Source organism: Anas acuta, chromosome 5 (genome assembly GCF_963932015.1).
Source record: "Anas acuta chromosome 5, bAnaAcu1.1, whole genome shotgun sequence".
In the NCBI taxonomy this organism is placed as follows: domain Eukaryota; kingdom Metazoa; phylum Chordata; class Aves; order Anseriformes; family Anatidae; genus Anas; species Anas acuta.
In genome coordinates, this window is record NC_088983.1 from 44,428,856 (window position 1) to 44,448,859 (window position 20,004).

At 36.3% G+C, this 20,004-nt stretch overlaps 1 protein-coding gene across 3 annotated transcripts in view; it reads left to right on the plus strand.

Moving 5' to 3' along the window:
• ARHGAP5 (Rho GTPase activating protein 5) overlaps window positions 1-15,751 on the plus strand; it is a 44,268-nt gene extending 28,517 nt beyond the window's left edge. For all 3 annotated transcript variants that reach the window (XM_068684438.1, XM_068684440.1, XM_068684439.1), the window contains 4 exons: window positions 4,970-5,047; window positions 6,235-6,366; window positions 7,363-7,468; window positions 13,930-15,751. In XM_068684438.1, coding sequence (XP_068540539.1) covers window positions 4,970-5,047; window positions 6,235-6,366; window positions 7,363-7,468; window positions 13,930-14,260 — 647 coding nt within the window. In that variant the 3' untranslated portion in view covers window positions 14,261-15,751. The remainder of the gene's footprint in view (window positions 1-4,969; window positions 5,048-6,234; window positions 6,367-7,362; window positions 7,469-13,929) is intronic.
• The last annotated feature ends 4,253 nt before the right edge of the window (window positions 15,752-20,004 follow it).

Genomic DNA, 20,004 nt, shown 5'->3' on the forward strand with positions numbered 1-20,004 from the left:
GCTGCCAATTTATTTTCAAGTTCTGTTTATCTGTTACCAAACACCTACAGTTGTTGATTATTTTTAGCTTTCCCAGACTTCTAGTAATTTTGGCAAAACCTATTCATGCTAACTACTCATATTAATATATGAGCTTTTAAAATATTTAAATATTGCTATAATTTGCTTTTTGGATTTTTTGTTGGCGTCCATCTTTAAACAATAGGTGAAAAGCTTGATACAAATGACATTTCAAGTCTGTTTACCAAGTAAGGAGGCATCAAATTAATATTATGAATACTAGCACAGTTTGCCATTTAATAAATTCAATGCTTGACTTTATACAACTGGTAAGTGCAGCTGGACAGGATCTGGGGGGTTCTGGTGATAGACAGACCAAGCATGAGTCAGTAGTGCATCCTGCTAACAAAGACGGCTGAGGATGTAATGGACTGACCCAACAGAAGGGTAGGCAGTAACTTGAAGTAATTGTGCTTCTTTTCTCAGGACTTATTAAAATTCATCTGAAATACTACAAGAAAGATGTAGACAAACTTGAGAGAGTCTAGCAGAAAGAGGGTCAGGGTCTGGAGCTCATGACCTATGAGGAAAGGTAATGAGAACTGGATTGGCACAGTTTGGAGGGAGAAAGGCTAAGGAAAGTAGCTCTCTCATACCTGTGAGGAGATAGCTGAGGTGATGGAGCCAAGCTAAACACTGATGTGCATGGCAGGAGAACTAGAAACAATAATCATTAAAATAGGAGGTTCATACTGGAGGGGAGAAAAATCTTATTCTGAGGCTTATTTAAACACTGGTACATGTTACTCCAAATGTTGGTGGGCGCTCTGTTCTTGGAGGTATTCAAGATCAGATTAGACAAAGACCTACACAGCTTAATCTGAATTCAGCACTGACCCTTGTTTGAGCAGGAGGTTGGAGTAATGACCTCCTGAGGTGCCTTCCAGCCAGAGCAGTTCTGTGATGACTTCAATTTGGGCATCGCAACTTTGGAATTAATCAGCAGGGAGGAAATTCTGCCGAAACGCAAGAGGAGGGGAAAACAGGCATCAGTTGTTTCTTCTGAAGGAAGACTGACTACCAGACGGATGGAGGGAGGAGCACACGTGTTAATTTATTAGTGTGTGAGAATCATTAAAAGCTGTAAACAAATATGTTTTGAAATATTCATAAACACATGTTGTGCACTTGAGCTGTATTGCTAATTAAGGTATCTCTTCAAAGGAAACATCATGGGAATTATGTAAAGAATTCCTAAACAATGCAGACAAGACCACGATGTCAGTACTTCTGGTTAGCTGCTGCTCTTATTCCCCTACCTTCCTCCGTGCCCAGTGACCAAACAAAATTACGGTATCTTCAGATCTGGCCCATTTTTAATGAAGTAAAGAATATGCCTGTTTGCTTTGGCAAGCACAGAAAAAGTGAATTGCTTTTTATCATGTCATTTTAATTGAAGTTGTTTTTTGTTTTGTAAATGAACTGGCCGTGAAGTATGAGATGGAGTAGTAGTTCATAAACTGGTTGAGAGCTTGTTTAATAGTTGGTTAATGAAGATTATAAAACTGTTAATTCAGCATTGGATGAGAACTTCCAATTTTTGAGTCTTCCTGAAAGTACTGCTTATTTTCTTCATACCGATTCCTTTTTATTGAACATTTCAGTAATTTATATATTATTGTAAAAATCAGTCAAACGTTTCTGGTGCTGTTTTTGAGTGTGTGAATTGAAAGTTGTGATTCTTTAAATGCCAGTGTTTCTGTGCACAGATTAAGAACATTTTAAATGTATTTATATCATTTAATTTAGTGTCAGGCTTTTCTTGAAAAGAATTTGCATTCTTTGCTCTGTAGGTACCTACTTTCTTGGTGTACATCAAAATTACCGGTCTGGCTCTGTCAGGTGGAGGTTCCTTGAGTCCTGCGTAGTCTGGGTGGCATAGTGGTTGAGAAGTGGTACATTGGGTCAATCTGTGGAGTAAAATTATGGACTGGTAGAGATCACAAAATTTACAGAGGTAACTCTGAGAATGATCATCTTGGCTGCTGTAGTAGCAAATGACTCCTGAAAAATTCAGTTGGTCACTGTAGGGGAAGGAATTAGACTGGGGAGAAACAGGCATGCTGTGATGAGATGGCACGCGTTCAAAACGGAGGCAGTACAATGAGAGTGAGAACCTGGCTGCAGATGCCAAGTTGGCAGCTACTGTGTGACTCTTAGTCAGGCTAAATATTAGTATAGCTGTTGTCACTCCGCAGAAGGCTTTAAAATCATCAGAGAAGCTGTCTGAAAACATCTACTCTCAATACGTGGTGTCAAACAAGCAAAAAGAACTGAAAGAATTAAAGAGAACGTATGGCGAAAAACGATCCTATAGTGTAATTCCACGTTACGCACGCAGCTTCAATAGGGCTTACAGTTTGGATCAATCTGCTTTAGAGTAGAAAAGAATTTGGAAAAGATACTGCACAGGACAGTAATGGTGGCTTTTGGTGTAAGAACGACTAAACTGATCAGCTTAGAAAATTTCTGAGGAAGGGAAATTACAAAATAAAAAACAAAACAAAAAAAATGTAGTGCTGACAGAGTAGAGAGCTCACTGCTTGTTAACACAACAAAAAAGCTTTAGGAAAACTTCAGATACTGAGCATAAAACCAGTATGTTTTCATGCTGTAACTTACTGAATTCTAAAAGAGCTCTCTGCCATGAGTTGTTGTAAGGACCACAATAAATGACTTAAAGGGATTAGAGGAGGATAAATACTCAAATGGCGATTGCAAGTCCTTATGCAAAAGCATTCGTAGGAAGATGGGAGGATGTACCACAGAAAACTTAATCATTTCTTCTCCTGCTGCTCCTACCTCTTCCCCTCAAGTATGTCCTGCGTGCTGGTGTGGAAATGGGATATTGTGCTGGGCAGGCCTTGGTCTGCCTTGTTCCTGAGGTTAATGTGGTCATGAGCTGTCAAGTTTAGATGGGTAAACTGCAATGTTATACTTGAAGATCTTGATGTAACAAACATTACAGAGACCTGGTTGGGTAATAAAACAACAGCAAACCCAACAAAAAATATAAACTTGAAACATTACTTAAACTACATCATCGAACTTCAAAGTTCATGTATGTACACAAACAGATTAAACTTTTTTCTGTGTGTGCCTTAAAAGAACAGCTCATCAACTGTTTCATGAGGTGTTATTTTCTAGAATATAAAAGCAGGAAAAATTATTTTTGTATGAGGAATGTAAGAGACAAATTTAGTGAGCGTAATCCAGAATTGCAGCACTTAGCTGCTGTTCTTGGAAGAAGATGCCTAAAGTTAGTAGGCATCTCCTGAAAATTTTCAGAAGTGCTGTGTTAGCTTTTATGGTATTTCAGAGCTGTAGTGGTCTGAGCAAAGAGGTGTCTATTGTGTGGTGAAATAGGGGAAAAAAAAAAAAAAAAACAAACACCAGATACTACCACAGAGCATCTCTGTCTCCACAGCAGCCGAGTCCAAATATTCAAGGTTTAAGCTCTCTTACTAAACAGCAACTGAATCAGACTTTACAGAAAATGCTGTTGCAGCAGATTCATCTCCCTTTGTGCAGAAAGAAATGGAATGGTAGTTGGATAAAGCACAGAGTACCCTGGGGCTGTGGGGGATCTAACTGAGAGTTCTCCTGTACTAAACGATCCTAGCTTGTTCTTACCTACCAGTGATTTTTTTTTTTTTTATTCCTTTATTTACAACTTCAGCAAGAGGAATACAAAATATTTCTGTGTGACAGCATTTGGGGTGCATTTTTGAAGGCAGGTTTGAAACCCCTCCAGCTGTGGGAATCATTGAATCCCAGATTTTGCCCTGTGCCACCAATTTTTATCTCCTGCTGCTTTTTAAGGAAAGCAGCATATAGTGATTTGTTTTTTTTGAAAGGACAGTTTTGGTAAATACTTACAAGAAAAGATTCTTAGCAATATGGATTTGGAAAGCTAAATGGAAGGTTTTTTGAAGAAGAAATACTCAAAAGTTACAAAGGTAGTCTTGATGGGGCCAGTAAAGAAATGTGTGTGAGGCATTAAGAGGGAGAAACGGAGTTGTAAGAGTTATAATTGCCAAATGAATTAAGGCAACTTTCCCAGCTGTATGAAGTAGTTACGTGTATTCTGTACTTGCAGCGTGTGAGCAGGATTTCTTGTGTTTGCTGGTAATCAACATGCTCTGAGACTGAGGTATGACTGAGGAGTTGCTGTATTGACTTGATGGTAGAAAATGCATTCAGTTACTGGGCTGTGATGGTAAAGAGCCAAGAAACTTTTATAGAGCTCTAAAACTTTTTTTTTTTTTTTTTTTTTTTTTTTTTTTTTTTTTTTTTAAATAAAAGCATGTAGTGCTATGGAGATGTAGCATATAGGTAATTTTGTACCTGTAAAGATGGAGAACTGTGGACTATGAACTGGTTGTTGTCCTTAATGATTTCCAAATCGCCAAAGAAAAAGATTACGGGTGGCTGTGATTAGCAGGCTGGATGCTTCCGTTTAGCGAGTAGCTGTGGGCAAAACAGATAGCGATGTGATAGGATGCATAATCAATGGGGGTGGAGCGAGCGATTGTGAGTGTGTCTGTGTTTGTGTGTTCATAATGAAGGTGTGGATCTGTATTGTAATGTTATTTACCTAGGGTGGCAGCTAGAAATATGGTAACTCAGTAACACATACTAAGGCAAGGTAATAATGAGCAGCCTGGAGAACCTCTGCTTCCTAACACTTTGCTCCCCTCCTGACTTACACTAAATGGAGTAGTGTAATCAAAACAGAATATTTTCCTGTTTTGATAACAATTACAGTGATATAGTACTACCATGTAACTTTTTAGGCACTTGGATTTATGTTCCTACCTATGGCTTCTGAATAAATAATTATGATTGGCTCTGTTTTGCTCTGTAGTACATAACCTTGTTTTATATGTGTTTTTTCCCTCCTTCTAAGGATTGTGTACTGAAGGCCTGTACCGTGTCAGTGGTAATAAAACAGATCAAGACAACATTCAGAAACAGTTTGATCAAGGTAATGCCCAATTTTATTATTTAAAGCCAAAACAACTTGAATTCACCATGGATTTATAAGATAGTGCAGTCACTGTAAATGAGTTACATGTTCAATCTGCTTTCTCTAGTACTGAATGCTTAATGCTCTAGTAGGTTGTACTGATACAGTTCAAGTTGTAATTACTGAAGCTGTGTGTAAACTAAGGATGAGATAAAATCAGTTTTAACTGGCTACAAGATTGTAAGTGCTGCTTGTGGAATTTCTAGGTGCTATTCTAGTTGTATAAATGAGTTTAACTGCAGTCTGAAGTGCTCACCAGTCCTAGGCATTAAAGCATTGACTTCCTTCCCACACGTCCCCCGAATGTAAAACTTTTTGATAATTATTTTATTGAAAGCCCTCTGAATAATATGGATTAACAGTTAAATCTTGATAATGAATTTGTAATACCACCTTCCTCATGCTGGAATGTACTGGAATATGATCAGTGAATAATGCTGTTCATCTGGGTGTATTGAGAAGGGTCAGCATTATTTTTTCTTTCTGCTTTTTAATTTAATTTATGATCAAAGTTGATCCTTCAAAAAAAAAAATACATATTTTAAGAGTCCTCTTGGATATTAGTCATGAAATTGAATCTGTGTGAAATAGATGAAAAAATTCCTCCTAGATGATAAGGAGAATAAATATACATTTTCTTTAATGCCTAATTTTGTGCTATTTCAGATAATCTGAATATAATGCTAGATGTTAAATGATGTTTCAGGTGGAGTGGACTTTTGAAAAGCATGTTTTATTGTCCTTGCTTAAAAGGCTTTGTGATCTTGTTCGTGTGTCTACATGAACTCTGCAAATTGTGCCAGTTTTTAGCAAAATCTGGGGAAATAGATTTTAAAACTCATTCTTGGGCAAAATGAATTATCAGAAAATAGTTAATGTCAAATAAAAGTGCATTTAGATCCACACGGAGTTAGACAACTTTATTTTCTGATTTGCCTTCTTAATACTGTCAGACTTGTTAAATTTGATTTCATGTGCGTCAAAGTGATGGTATCTTACCCACTGATTCATCTTGTCGTGTGTTTTTGACAAATATTTGGCAACATGTTCATTTCCAGCATTTTCGATAAGTTCTTGCTTTCATAAAATGCCACAAAGGATAGCTGTAGGTTTTACTTACAGTGCTGTTTAATTTTGTCTTACAGATCATGATATCAGTCTAGAGTCTATGGAAGTGACGGTCAATGCTGTGGCTGGGGCTCTTAAAGCCTTTTTTGCAGATTTGCCAGATCCATTAATTCCTTACTCTTTACATCAGGAGTTGTTAGAAACGTCAAGTAAGTAATAATCTTGTTTTGAGTTTATTTTTACAAATTGATTGTCCTTATTGCAATTTTTAGTACATTGTACTTGAAAGGGTTACCTGCATTGATTTTTATCTTGATTTTTTAATTGCTTAGATGTACCCACTTCTTGTTAACATTCTTTCAAAGTAATTGGACTATATGATGAAGTAAACTTGTTACATTAGATTTTTCTAAATAAGTTGTGGCCTATTATTTCTAGTTTACCTAGGAAATTTAATTGGAAGAATTTCCTTTTTTTTTAATTCTGTATTCGTTCTGCATATGATGAAAACTCTTGGAAATCTAATGTAGTTAGGTATGTAGTTGTTAAGCAGGTGTGTACATGGGGGAAACGCCCCTCAATTCATCATGGCTTCCATTCAAAGAAGTCTGTAGAAATCTGACATGTGTATGGAATATTATGGTAAATCTGAGATTTTTTTTTTAAAATTCTTCTTGAACTCTAAGATGAAATGGTTATCCATGTTTACAAATGCTTTAAAAGTTTTAAGTGAAAATATGACTAAATTGTTCCCTTTCCTTAAAGAGGGAACGTCTCTCTTGGGATCATTTCTGGGTGCCAGCAAGCTGTTTTAGAAAAGCAGTGCTATTCATTTTTGCAGCATACAGCTGTGATATCAAGTATTCTTAATGCTTTTTGTTCAAAATATGAAAATATTAGTGTAAGGGCCTGGACTTGATTTAAGTATATTCCCTTAGAAATTTTATATTTTTGTATAACATCTCTAAACACTTATTTTTGATGTTTTTGCTGTACTTTTCAGGCAAATCCCTTATTTACTATATTTCTGGTTAGGTTTTATTTTTTTCTTGATTAGTTAAACTTCAGTCAAAACATGCACTAGCTTAGAATATGTGATATAGGTGGTCTTACTGTTTTCCAATGCAATTGGAAAAAGTAGGAAAAAGCAACGCTATTCAGAATTTCTTTCTAAATGTATGAGAAAATGTCATTTGTTTCTATAGAAATCCTGGATAGGACAGAACGACTGCATGAATTAAAGGAAATTGTGAAGAAGTTCCACCCAGTTAACTACGATGTCTTCAAATATGTGATAACGCATCTAAACAGGTTTAGTATTTTCTACTAATTTTTTTAATTTGTAACACTCGAAAAATAGATGTATTAGTAACTGTTAATTGCTGTATATCACAAAAAAAGCTGAAAGAACAAATTCGCACAACTGTTGCAGATCTCATTTCTAAGGAAGTAGCTACTAATGTTAGAGGCTGATATAGGTTCGAAGGAACATGGAGGTCATCATGGTCAGCTTCAATGAGCATCTAAAATGTAGCACTAAAAACACACACTGAATGACTGAAATGTAGAACAAAGCTATAAGTATGGTAAATTGCTTACATTCATATCCTAAATCTTGCCTCTTGCATGGAAATGTAATGGCTTTCTTTAAAAAAAATAAAAAAATAAAAAAAACATTACTAAAATAGTCTTAATACTTTTAGATGTATACTATCTGATCTGACCCTTTAAGTGTACACCCTGCAAGTGTACAATATGCAGTCATAAAATGTAAAAAGACTATCTTTTTCTTATTCATCTAAAACAGTGGATTCTCTGAAATCCACTAAATCAGATTAACTATGTTATTAAGAGTTATGAGGAGAGACTGAAGGAACTGCAGTTGTCTAGTCTGGAGAAGAGGAGGTTGAGTGGAGACCTGATCTCTGTCCACAATTATCTGAAAGGAGGTTGCACCAAGGAGGGTGTCCTCTCTTTTCTCAGGTGGCAAGTGAGTAGGATGTGAGCCAATGGCCTCAAGTTGCGCCGGGGAGGTTTAAACTTGGATATTGGGCAGAATTTCTTAATGGAATGGGTGGGTAAGCTTTGGAACAGACTGCCCAGGGAGGTGGTGAAGACCCCATCCCGTGACATATTTGAGATCATAGAATCATAGAATATCCTGGGTTGGAAGGGACCCTTAAGGATCATCAAGTCCAACTCTTGACACAGCACAGGTCTACCCAAAAGTTCAGACCATGTGACTAAGTGCACAGTCCAATCTCTTCTTAAATTCAGTCAGGCTCGGTGCAGTGACCACTTCCCTGGGGAGCCTGTTCCAGTGTGCAACCACCCTCTTCTGTGAAGAACCCCCTCCTGATGTCAAGCCTAAACTTCCCCTGCCTCAGCTTAACCCCGTTCCCGCGGGTCCTGTCACTGGTGTTAATGGAGAAAAGGTCTCCTGCCTCTCGACACCCCCTTACGAGGAAGTTGTAGACTGCGATGAGGTCTCCCCTCAGCCTCCTCTTCTCCAGGCTGAACAGGCCCAGTGCCCTCAGCCGTTCCTCGTACGTCTTCCCCTCCAGGCCTTTCACCATCTTCGTAGCCCTCCTCTGGACACTCTCCAACAGTTTCATGTCCTTTTTATACTGTGGTGCCCAGAACTGCACACAGTACTCGAGGTGAGGCCGCACCAGCGGCCTCAGGAGATACGTGGACGTGGCACGCAGAGGCATGGTTTAGCAGTAGATTTCTAGTGTTAAGTGGATGTCTGGACTTGATGATCCAAAAGGTCGTTTCCAACCTACAATTTTATTTTCATTGAGTATATGAGAAGCTTTGAAATTTAGGCACCTACTTCACACTTCTCTCAGTCACAACTATAGCTTTCTAAAGCTTTATGAAGTTACTCGTTTTCCTTTGCAAGGGAATGTATCTATTTTTTCATTGCAGTTTTGCCGAATAAAAATTCTGTTTTCTAGCTCTAAAATAGATAGTCATAATTAGACAGAATTATTCCATGTGTTTTTATATTGTAGACTTGAAAGATGTTCTGAGGTAAAAATGAAACATCACGATTTTGACACAGTTACTAGATAAGTCGCTTGAAATGTTTCAGTAGTTCTTAATGGACCAGATAGAAACTCGCATGTCACTTGAATTCAGTGAAATAGTGTCAGTCCTGCAATTGTCAGAATTCATCGGCTGGTCATCTGTTTGCATAGCACAGCTGAGTGTACCAAAAGTCTAATTACAGTGTCAAGTACCCAGATTGCTGCAGGTTAAAGAGCTAAATGCAATTGTAGAAAATGCTGAAAAGGTTCTAATGCATGCACATACACAGATGACTGAAATAAATTCATCACAGAACTTACCGGAGAACAGAAGTGATGTATATTGGCCTTTGCTCTCCAGTCCGTTCTCATCCTTCTAAAGATGAGTGACATACATACAGGTTGCTAGTAACCAAATAATGTTTTCTTAAGTACGAGAGGCTGTCATTTTTCTTCTCATTTGCAGTGGCAGGTGAGTGCCATTGAGCAAGAGAACTGCCTAAGCATAAGCAGTTGCATATATATGGAGGCAGATACAGGATCTTAAAAGAAACTCAGACCTTTTCTTGTAACTAAATTCTTTATAGACTATATTTTTAAGAAATTAACAAGTGGAGAATTATTGCTAGTATATAATAGAAATTGAAATGTGTTTTTTGGATGAATTTCTCATTAAATGAGCTAAAACACTCCAAAACACTCCTCTACATGACTGAAGAGTTCTCTTTACAAACTGCTATTTTCACTGTTTAGTTTTTATTTCACATGTCAGCAGAGTGAGAAATGTGCTATTGTTGTATAGTTAAGTGTGAGTGGTTGGTGATTGATACTATTTTGGTATGTCCACAAACATAGGACTTTGTTATTGAAACAAAGAATGCAAGTACTGTCCCGATGACTTTGCTCTAGACAGAAAAGACCATGAGAATGCAGTAAATAGCAGCGAGGAGATGAATATTTCTTCAGTGTGATAAGTACCTTTCATAGTATGCTAGCTGTCAATAATTGTGGTTGGTTAATAGTAAGTAGAAGTGAGTTTTAAATACTTTGTTGAAACAGGATGGTGTTGTATTGACACTGGCTTTAATTTTTTCTTCTATAATGGCTCCCTTTATATGTAAGAGTTAATATGGCACAGTGTGCTTCTGAGGACTATGGAAAACATGGTTGCACGGCTTTTGAAGTCTGATCACAGGTATACAGGGTATACAGCCTGAAGAGTTGGGAGTGGACGAAGATGGTAGGGTCAAGAGAAGTAGCAAGGTTGAAATACAGCCTCTTCATTTTCATTTTGAATGATTATAAAAGAAGATAAAAAGACATTTGTTAAGCACTTACAAGAAAATTCTGAAGTAGTACAGGGAAAGCATGGTAGGAGTTGCAATATTTATAAAATAAAAGTAATATGAATATTGCTTTTACTCAGGAATGGTATCCCAATATCCTTTGGACCAGATTTATTAAAAACAGGTCGAGAGGCAGTATTTGTGTACTCTCACACAATTTGGAATAAGTAATGCGCGTGCTAAAATACAAGTCTATCCTTTATAATTACCACTATACATGCATTGTAAATGAGTGAAAATATTTTTTTATAGCCATAATTGTAGTGTTTACTATGGTTTTCACAGCTTTTCAATCTATGGACTACAGCCAGCTGTCAGAAATTTGTGCAGTCTGCTCTTGCTGATCATCAAAATAGTCACTGACAAGTTACTAAAGTTTTTTTCTGTCTATTTCTGCACGACAACTGTATCTCAGTTACCTTTGTCTTGTCTACTGTAATACAAGAATTGTATTCCCAGTGGAATAGCATACTTGTTTGGCAGGTTTATTAACACCAGATTTTTCATGCAACTCTCACTAGTAACTTCTAGATGAAATTGTGATGTTACTTAGAGTGCAGGGTATTTTAGTTTATTTTATCTATCTTCTGCCCAAGAAGAGTCTTATGTCAGAAGCAACCAAACCATCATGCTTACAAGTATTTTGGAATTCATCAGGCTCTGTTTCTCTCCTGTAGTTCATACAGCACCAACCTAGGGAAATTGATTCAGTGAATCCATTCATTGCAGAGAGGTAGAATTTCCAAACCTGGGCTCATTCTTTTTCTGAATGTCCTGTCATCAAAACCATGTTTACAAAGTTCGTAGAATCATTTAGATTAGAAAAGGCCTTCAAGATCATCAAGCCCAACCATTGGTTTGAGAGCAAGAGCCCATAAGAGTAATCTAGTACTTGTGTTGCATCTTGAAATTCTTTTGTTTCGATGTCTCAATGTGTTTACCTTGTTTGGGAACCTGTATTTTCCTCTTCCTTAGCATCAGTTCTTTTCCAAAGTGAACTGTTTTCCAAATGCAGTTCCCCAGCCTGTAAGAGACATTTTGTTAAAAGGATTTTGAGTTTGGAGTGTTTTTTTTCTTTTTTTTTTTTTGTGGTATCAAACCATTTGAGTAGATTCTGGTGAATTAATTTGACCTAGAAATATATTACTTTGTAAACTTCATACATATTTCATGGAATTTTATGTAATTCATAGAACAGTAACTAACTCACCAGGAGAAGCTGCTTTTTCTTGAGGTGTGATGATAGACTAAGGAACTGATCTCTGTGGCACTCAGATTGATCCCTGCTTAAAGAATTGTTTATTATTTAAACTATCTTGCTTTATATAGGTTGTCTTGACATTTAATAATGTTCTTTAATTCCAGTGTTTATGATACTAGTCTGATGTGTAAACCTGTACATTAATTGGCAGTTCAGGCATAGTCAAAACCTGTCAGTTCTTGCTGATATCACTACCACAATCTCCCTTTCAGTTGTTCCTGTGAAGTTCTGGAAATCTGGAACTGAGGTTGAATTTATTTATTAATTGGAAAAACATAAGAACAATGTAAAACAAACAAACAAAATTAGTTTGCTAGGGTAGTGTTGTGCTGTTCTGCTCAACAGATTGGCTCACAGAGGGGTGTGACAGGTGCCAAACCTAACTAGCATAAGCAGAGAAGCCTGTGCTCTGCACGTGGCAGGGAGAGACAATAGGGAAAGAATTCCTTCTTTTGTTGGAGCTGGGCAGTATTCGGTTAATTCTGGTTCATGGAACTCTTCCCCACGTCTTGTATTGGCAAATCTGCAGTTTCATAAGGAATGGATTTTTTTTTTTTCCTAAAATTATATTGGCTGATATTAGGTAAGATGTCTTCTAATTATTTTTTTATTGCTTCACTCTGCACTTTTAAGAGCTTTAATATTTTATATATTTAAAACATTTTTATTCTTTTAAAGCTCAAATGCTGCTTTGTTCAGAAGCTTCTGTGCAAAATGTGTATGGAATAATATTAATAGTTAATTTTGCTGATAAAATATTTGCAAAAATACTTCCAGGTGATTTGTTTTGCTTTTCCCCTACTAGTTAATACTACGATACTTATTAACTTCGTGATCAGAGTTTGGTTACAGTTGCAGTAGCTGCTGCTGGCATGTTAAATAGATATCCTGGCTCAGCCGAATTCAGCATCTTGTGAAACACAGCAAGTGACTACAAGAAGAAAATGAGCATAGAAATAATAAGTTAGCTCATTTGTGCTTGCTTTAATAAGCAGCAGATGAGTGAACCGAGTCTGATTAGACATTGCTTTGGAAGAATGCTGCAGTAATCACAGGAGTTGCAGTGCTACTTGCTTACATCAGAGAAGCAAAATAGAGATTTTGGTTCAGTGTGACTGTGGTAAGTCATAGTATTAGAAACGTTAAATACCAAAAGAAATGGAATGGGAGAATGAGAATTACAGCAGAATCACCATTCCAAGGGAAGAGTCTGTAATGGAGAAAAAGGTCCAAGTTGCAAGTTAGTAAGGAGAGAGTGCTAAAGCTGAATATTGAGCCTGTTCCTTCTGCTTCTTTTGTACAATCTTAGGAGGCTTCGTATACAGTGAGTATACTTTGAGTGCACGTATACAGTGACAAAAACTGGCATGGTAACAAAATTGGATAAAAAATCTTTTTTTCTTCAAGGTTGTGATTGAATAAACAGTAATAGCCATTTTTCTAAATAAGTTCTATACAACTGTATACAAGTACACAATTGCTGCAATTTAATTGTTTTTACGTGCTGAACGTTTGAATATCCACAGTCATTAAAGCAATCCATCCCTTTCCTTTTATTATTCCTGAATGGTTGTTGAAACCCGTTACCAGGGAGCTTCCATTTTGCATTAAAAAGTAATTTAGATACTCATTTCAAGTCTTCTGTTTGTATTTTTTTTTTTTATATTAACTAGCAATAGTGCAACAAGAGGACCTAGCTTGACAAAGGCTACTAGTCTTCCTCAAAATGACTTGGACTGGGGCACCTGCTCCAACCAATTTGTGCTGATGTGTTCTTTACAGCTGAGGCAAATTCTTTTGCGGGCCAGCATGAAAAAAAAATGCAGAGATGTGCTGTAATCAACAGTTGGTATTATTGGTTGTGCATTTTCTTAACATATGGTCTAATGTGATCCCCTTTCTTTGAGTATCGTAAATGTTGGTCAATATCTGGCTGTATTGCAGTAAGAAGCGGGTTCTGACATTCTTCTCATAGACAATCTGCTTGACTTTATAACACATGTAAGCCTGTGGCTGGTTGAGGAATTTGTAGTTTATTATTGTCACTTCAAAATGTTGGTGTGTGTTTAAATACTTGTGGTTTGATTGCATACCATTTTTAATTAATTTCTGTGCATGTGATTCTCATTTCAGGGTTAGCCAGCAATATAAAACCAACTTTATGACTGCCGATAACCTGTCAATTTGTTTCTGGCCTACTTTGATGAGACCCGATTTTGAAAACAGAGAGTTCCTTTCTACCACCAAAATCCACCAGTCGGTTATAGAGACCTTCATCCAACAGTGTCAGTTTTTCTTTTACAATGGAGAGATCGTAGAAACACCGAACCCAGTGGCGTGTCAGCCACCGCCTTCCAACACGGTGCAGATGGTGGAGCCCATGGTACCTCTTCAGTTGCCGCCACCCCTGCAGCCTCAGCTGATACAGCCACAACTACCAGCAGACCCTCTTGGTATTATATAGATAGGAGATGATTGCAGGCAGCCTGGCACTGGACAGTAAAGAAAAGCTATAGACATGCATGTTTCAGGATACAGTAATGTACTTCATATTTATGACAAAAATTCTCATCCAGCTGATTGGACATCTTTTCGTTCTATCCCGTACTGTGTTCCTCATTTGTACACGCTGCAGATAAGAACTATGTGGTAAGCATGACTGGAGAGGTTTAATTTTTAAAAGCAAAAATAGCTATAAAGTACAAAGCTGCTGCTGCATGATACTTTATTGCAATCACTATATCATTCCTGTGACAATTTGTCACAATATATTGTGAATAAAATTTTTTCTATAGAAATTTAATGATTAAAAAATTACATTTATGAAACATTCAATGCTTACAGCCTGCTTTATGGCTGTTTTTGTTATTTAACATGCTATTTTTGGCAATTTTATTCACATTCAAGCATTCTGTGTAAACAAATAAAGCCCAGCTATAGTTTATTTTGTAATCTCCTGGCTACTTATGTGACGGTAGGCTTAGGATGGTTTATGGAAGAATGCAAAATGCACTGTTGAGAATTTTACAATCCCTCACCTTCCATCTTTACTTGTAAGTAAACCTGTGGACAGTTTGTTAAGGGTGGGTGAACTTGCTTATTATTTCTTACAGCACAATACCAAGGACATGCTTGTTGTAAAAGTGAATTTCAAATACTGTACAAAAGTTTTGATGTTGCCTACTTATTTCTTTATGTTCCATTCCTGAACTAAACATTTTGTAAAACTCAATTCTGTAAACAACTGCATGTTTGAAAGATCATTAATGGTCTTGTAAACTTAATCTAATATATTTTAGATATTTTAATTTTTCCCACTTGGGAATACATGTAGTGTTTAGAAGATAGTTCATGACATTTTCATATAAGGTTATATAACTTTTCATACATAAACATGAACTTTGTTGTAGTAAAATTCTCTAAACCAAACAATGTTTTAATCTAGGACTTCAATTAATCTATTCTTTAAATCTATTTTTATGTGACCCTTTAAAGATATAAAAAAAAATGCATTGCTAATACATGGCAATAAATACTTTGGGTACTGACGATTAACTTCTTTGGAGTGTGTATATATATAAAATCACAAACTTGTATTCATTTTTTTTTTTCCTGTGGTATGTTGTACTAAAAATTTGAATGACTGATTTTTGGTTTTGCACCATTTTTTTTAATGATCTCTTTTTTCATTTATTTTCATTTTACATTGGTACCAATTTTGCTGTAAAACAATGCTGCTTAATTTAAATAGATCTTTTGGTTAAATATTTTGTTAGTGGTTAAAAAATAGAAGGTTACAAATTGTAGCAAAGGAGAGACCATAGATGATCACTATTGTGATACTTCATAGCAGCTTTTTTTCTTCCATGCTCCAAATACACCTTTTTAGGTTTGCAAAGACGACAAGAGTTTTGGCTCATTCAGCTGCTAGAATGTTCTGTGTAGTTTTTTTTTTTTTAAAAAAGCTTTATGATGGTCACTGTTGTAATCTTCACTTATAACAAGATTTAAGATCGTCTTGTATGTATTATAGTAAATAGATGATTTTGAGACTTAAGGCTCTTAAGAGTTTGACTTGCTCCATTTTCATAAAATAAAAATTGCCTTTCCCTCCCACTTATGTCCTAGGTATTGTACTTCTAAATATGACTTGGAATATCATTCTAGATTACTATGATACCATAACTCGGCTGCTGTTTTAAGTTACATGTATATTATAAATTATCTTGATATTGTGTTATATTCTTGCAATTATCTTTTCTAAGAAAACATAAAAAAAAGAAAAGTCAACCCTATTCCTATTGCAAAGCACACAGGAATTAATAGTACAATAAAGTCTGTCCTGTAAATTGTAGTATTCTTAACTTGTTCTACTTTACATCTGTTGTCTATATAGCTTTTATTTATAGTTGTCAGTCTAACATTGGCATGTTTAGCAAAGCAAATGAGACTACAAGAGTTTTATAAACTATTTCTAGGTTGCTAAAGAATTTATTTTTCTACTATATATGGTATAGACAAAGCATCACCTGTACAGGAAACAAGGCTATTTCTAATAGAAGTAAGCTTAAAAATAAATGCCAGTCATATCCATATTTAAAAGTTGTATACATAAAGTATCTTCAGTCTTTGTAATGTGAATTACATTTTGAACTTTCTATAAAGTCCAAGGTGTTTGCCATAATATTTATCTAATCTTTGAATACTAATTATTAGAGTAATTGACATTCCATTTCATGAGCTTTCACACTGAACTCACCATCAGTAACATTCTTCTTGTGTATGTTATGGCTAAATCAGGTATTTTATGGTTTGCTAAAAACTAACACATCTGGCCAAATACGAGAGTGTTATTGCATTTACCAGATAAAAACATTTGAAGAAAAATAGTAAGAAAGCACAGCGTGTGACTCTTGGCTGTCACTTGGCAGAGTTCCTGCATAGGATTTGCATTATGCAAGTGTTGTATGCAGGAATGTGGATGTGTGTGTGTATGCACTTGGAGGTGTGTGTGTTTATGTACACAGGCACATGTGCACAGACTTGCTTGCACATACACCCACAGAGTAAAGCTTCTAAAGGATAGTAGGAAATTAGACCATTGTTACTAAAGTATACAATAAAGCTTTCTCCATTATTTTTGGTAGTGCTATAAAATGAGGAAGCATGTCATTATATGCAAACTCCTCATACGTTGGGTCATGTAGTCCCTTCTAGTTTTAATGGAAATAAAAACAATAATAACTCTATTTTTAAAATGTGAGCATTTTTACAGTAATATCTATCTTGATAAAAATACATATGTATATTATTTTCAGTTGAGCATCTCAGTGACACTTTATGGAGTACTTTGTCTCTTTTTATGTAATTTTGGTATAGGCATTCTGCAGTGTGATGTTTTTCAATGTTTGACCGATTTTCAAGACCCACTCGAGTTACAAAAGCGCCATTTTAAGAAATGGTTAACAGATTGTTTTAGAATTCCTTACCCTTCATGATCTTGTGGAATTTTAACATATATAGTGTAAATAGATCGCAGATGTCAACTGATGTGAAAAGAAACTTCTTCTGTTGTATGTTTTCTCCATTATTTGAATACTGGTTGCTAGAAAGTTATAGATATGTTTATTTTTAGTTGCTGGCGTTTAGCTTCTAATATTTATGATAAATACGGAAAACTTATCAATTAGAGATGAAAAATTTGGCCTTAGCTTCCATGCTTATTTCATTTTTTTCAGTAATTGTGATGCTGTTTGTCAACTGAAAAAGTTACATATATATATAAAATTTTTAAAGGTAAAATTTTGTTCTTTGTTTATAATGTAATCCTTTGTTGCTACATCAACACAATACTGCAGTGGACTAAATATCAGTAAAGCTTATTCTGTATAAAAGATGCAATGAATAAAATACTAAGATGCTTACTGTGTATAATGTTCAGTTTAGTTGCCTACTAAATTTTTGAAGGCAAAAGCACCCTGTTTTCTCTCACATACACAGAGAAATTTAGCCATAAATCTTGCTAAACTGAGTGCATCGAATGCTTAAGGAATTTCTGGGGGAGGGAGGGAGGGAGATGGGGTGGGGAAGGCAGGAGTCTCTCTTTTTGGATCTCTTGTAGTTCTTTTAAACTGCATAAATGTGTAAGCATTTTGCACACAATGTGAATTGAATGGTGTACCCCATTCTGTATGTGATGTACCCCTCTGCCAGGGTGGAGACATGCAGACCTCCCAACTGACCAGATGGAGGGTGTTCTGTTTTTCTGTTCAATGCACAGTAAATTCTGTGGTTCTTACATTTTGCGCTTGATTGAGCTGCTCAGCAAGAAAGGCTGTGATTATGGAAATCATTTTTTTCCGATTTCTACCATGCTAGAGGAATGGTTAAAAAATAAAAAGGCTCTTTTTGAAATTGTTTCCTATAGAATTTCTAAGCCTGCAGGAAAAACTGCACCTTGAGGCCAGCTTTAACTTCTCAGCATTTCATATCGTTGGTTGTAATTCTCCTCTTAACTGTATGGGATAAATCCAACTGGATAAAAAACAAAGGAAAAAACTTGCAAGTTGTATTGCTTTAAGTTCATGCAATACCTACGCTTAGTTTGTTTCTTCAAAGTGTCTTTTGAGTACCGTGACAGCCTTCAAATATGAACAGTGTTTAGGTTTTATTGTAAATCTTAACACCCTCAGATACTGGAAGGTTTTAATCTCTAATAGGATTCATCTTACCTGTAACTCAGTGTGAGGTTCTCAGATTGCTGTATCCAAAGACATTATCTCAGCTGAATCTGCAGCGTAATGACAAGGTGGGGCTGTACAACAGACCCCAATTGTCTGATGTACAGCTGTCCTAGAGAACCAACACATGAAGTAAGTCTTCATTTGTGGCCAGTTTTTATTTTTTTCCTTCAAGTGATGTGTAGGGTTTCCATGAAATCAGAAGGGATGAATTTGATCTCTCATCATGGCTAGTGAAAGTAACCACTTCCTTTTTTTTTTTTTTTTTTTTTTTTATTATTATTGACAGTTCTTCCCCACAGATGTGGATGGTGCATGTTACCCACGTGTTTATCTACCTGTTAGATGCAGTGTGTGTGTGGGGCCTGGTGCTTGTGGTGCTGAATTGAATGTTACTGGTGACTAGCCAACGTGCTGGTGCTCTTACGGATTTAACATACCTGAGTACAACAATAATAACTTGTCCCTTTTTCTCATTTTTGATTTAGAAAATAGAGAATTAAATACTGTTGCTGAATGCCTACAGTGCAGTAACTTGTGTGTTTTTTTTCAGTCTCTGAGTACGATGATAATGAAAGGTCCTTGTTCCTTGCAAGCTGTTGAATTAAGAGAAAATGGGAAGGGAGTCTCGTGGTATTTCCAGCCAAGACTGCGTGGTATTTTTAGGTAGTGTCTGTATTTGATCTCTAGGAAACTGCACATGGATATTTGAGATGCAAAACTATGCAAATCTTGTCGTGTTAACGCTCGCCCTGGCTCTCTCTGTGCACTTTACCTGTCATTAGCGGTGACTTGTCACAGGCACGGAGCAAGCAAAGTGGTTGAGGAGCATTCCTGGGATGGCCTTGTCACTGCTTCAGGGGCACACAGACCTGCTCAAGGAGTACCTCTGCCTGCTCATGTGAGCAACCGCTTTGAATAGTGTGGCTGCAGCTTATATTTTCCCCTGAATTATGGTATCACAAGCCGTCTTCTTTTGCTTCACAAATGAAGACCTGAAGGGACAGCAAATGGGCTGTCCTGCAGTTCTCTCAGCTGTGCTGCTGCTGAGAATTGTCAGGAGCTCCTAAATTGCTCTTGCAGGGTTTTACTTAATTATATTTAGAAAATGTATGGGATGATGAGTTTTCAGTTGAAGTTGGTTAGTAAATTGACACTGAGTGCAGAAAATTGTTGAAGCATCTGCAGAACAGGACAAGTTGCCATGGAATTACAGATGGTGCGACCTGTCTCTGCAGTGACCACACTTACCTGGTCCTACTGACCCCATGGCAGTGCTGGGAACACAGAAAGGATCAAGAAACCTACTGAAAAAAAAAAAAAAAAGTCTTGAATAACTGCTTCTTACAATACTTCACATATCAGAATACTTAATATAAACAGAAAACTGAAGCACAAAATGTCTGTGGTTCATTACTGAAATGTATATGTGTACACAGATATGTTTTTTTTTTTAATTTAATAAAGA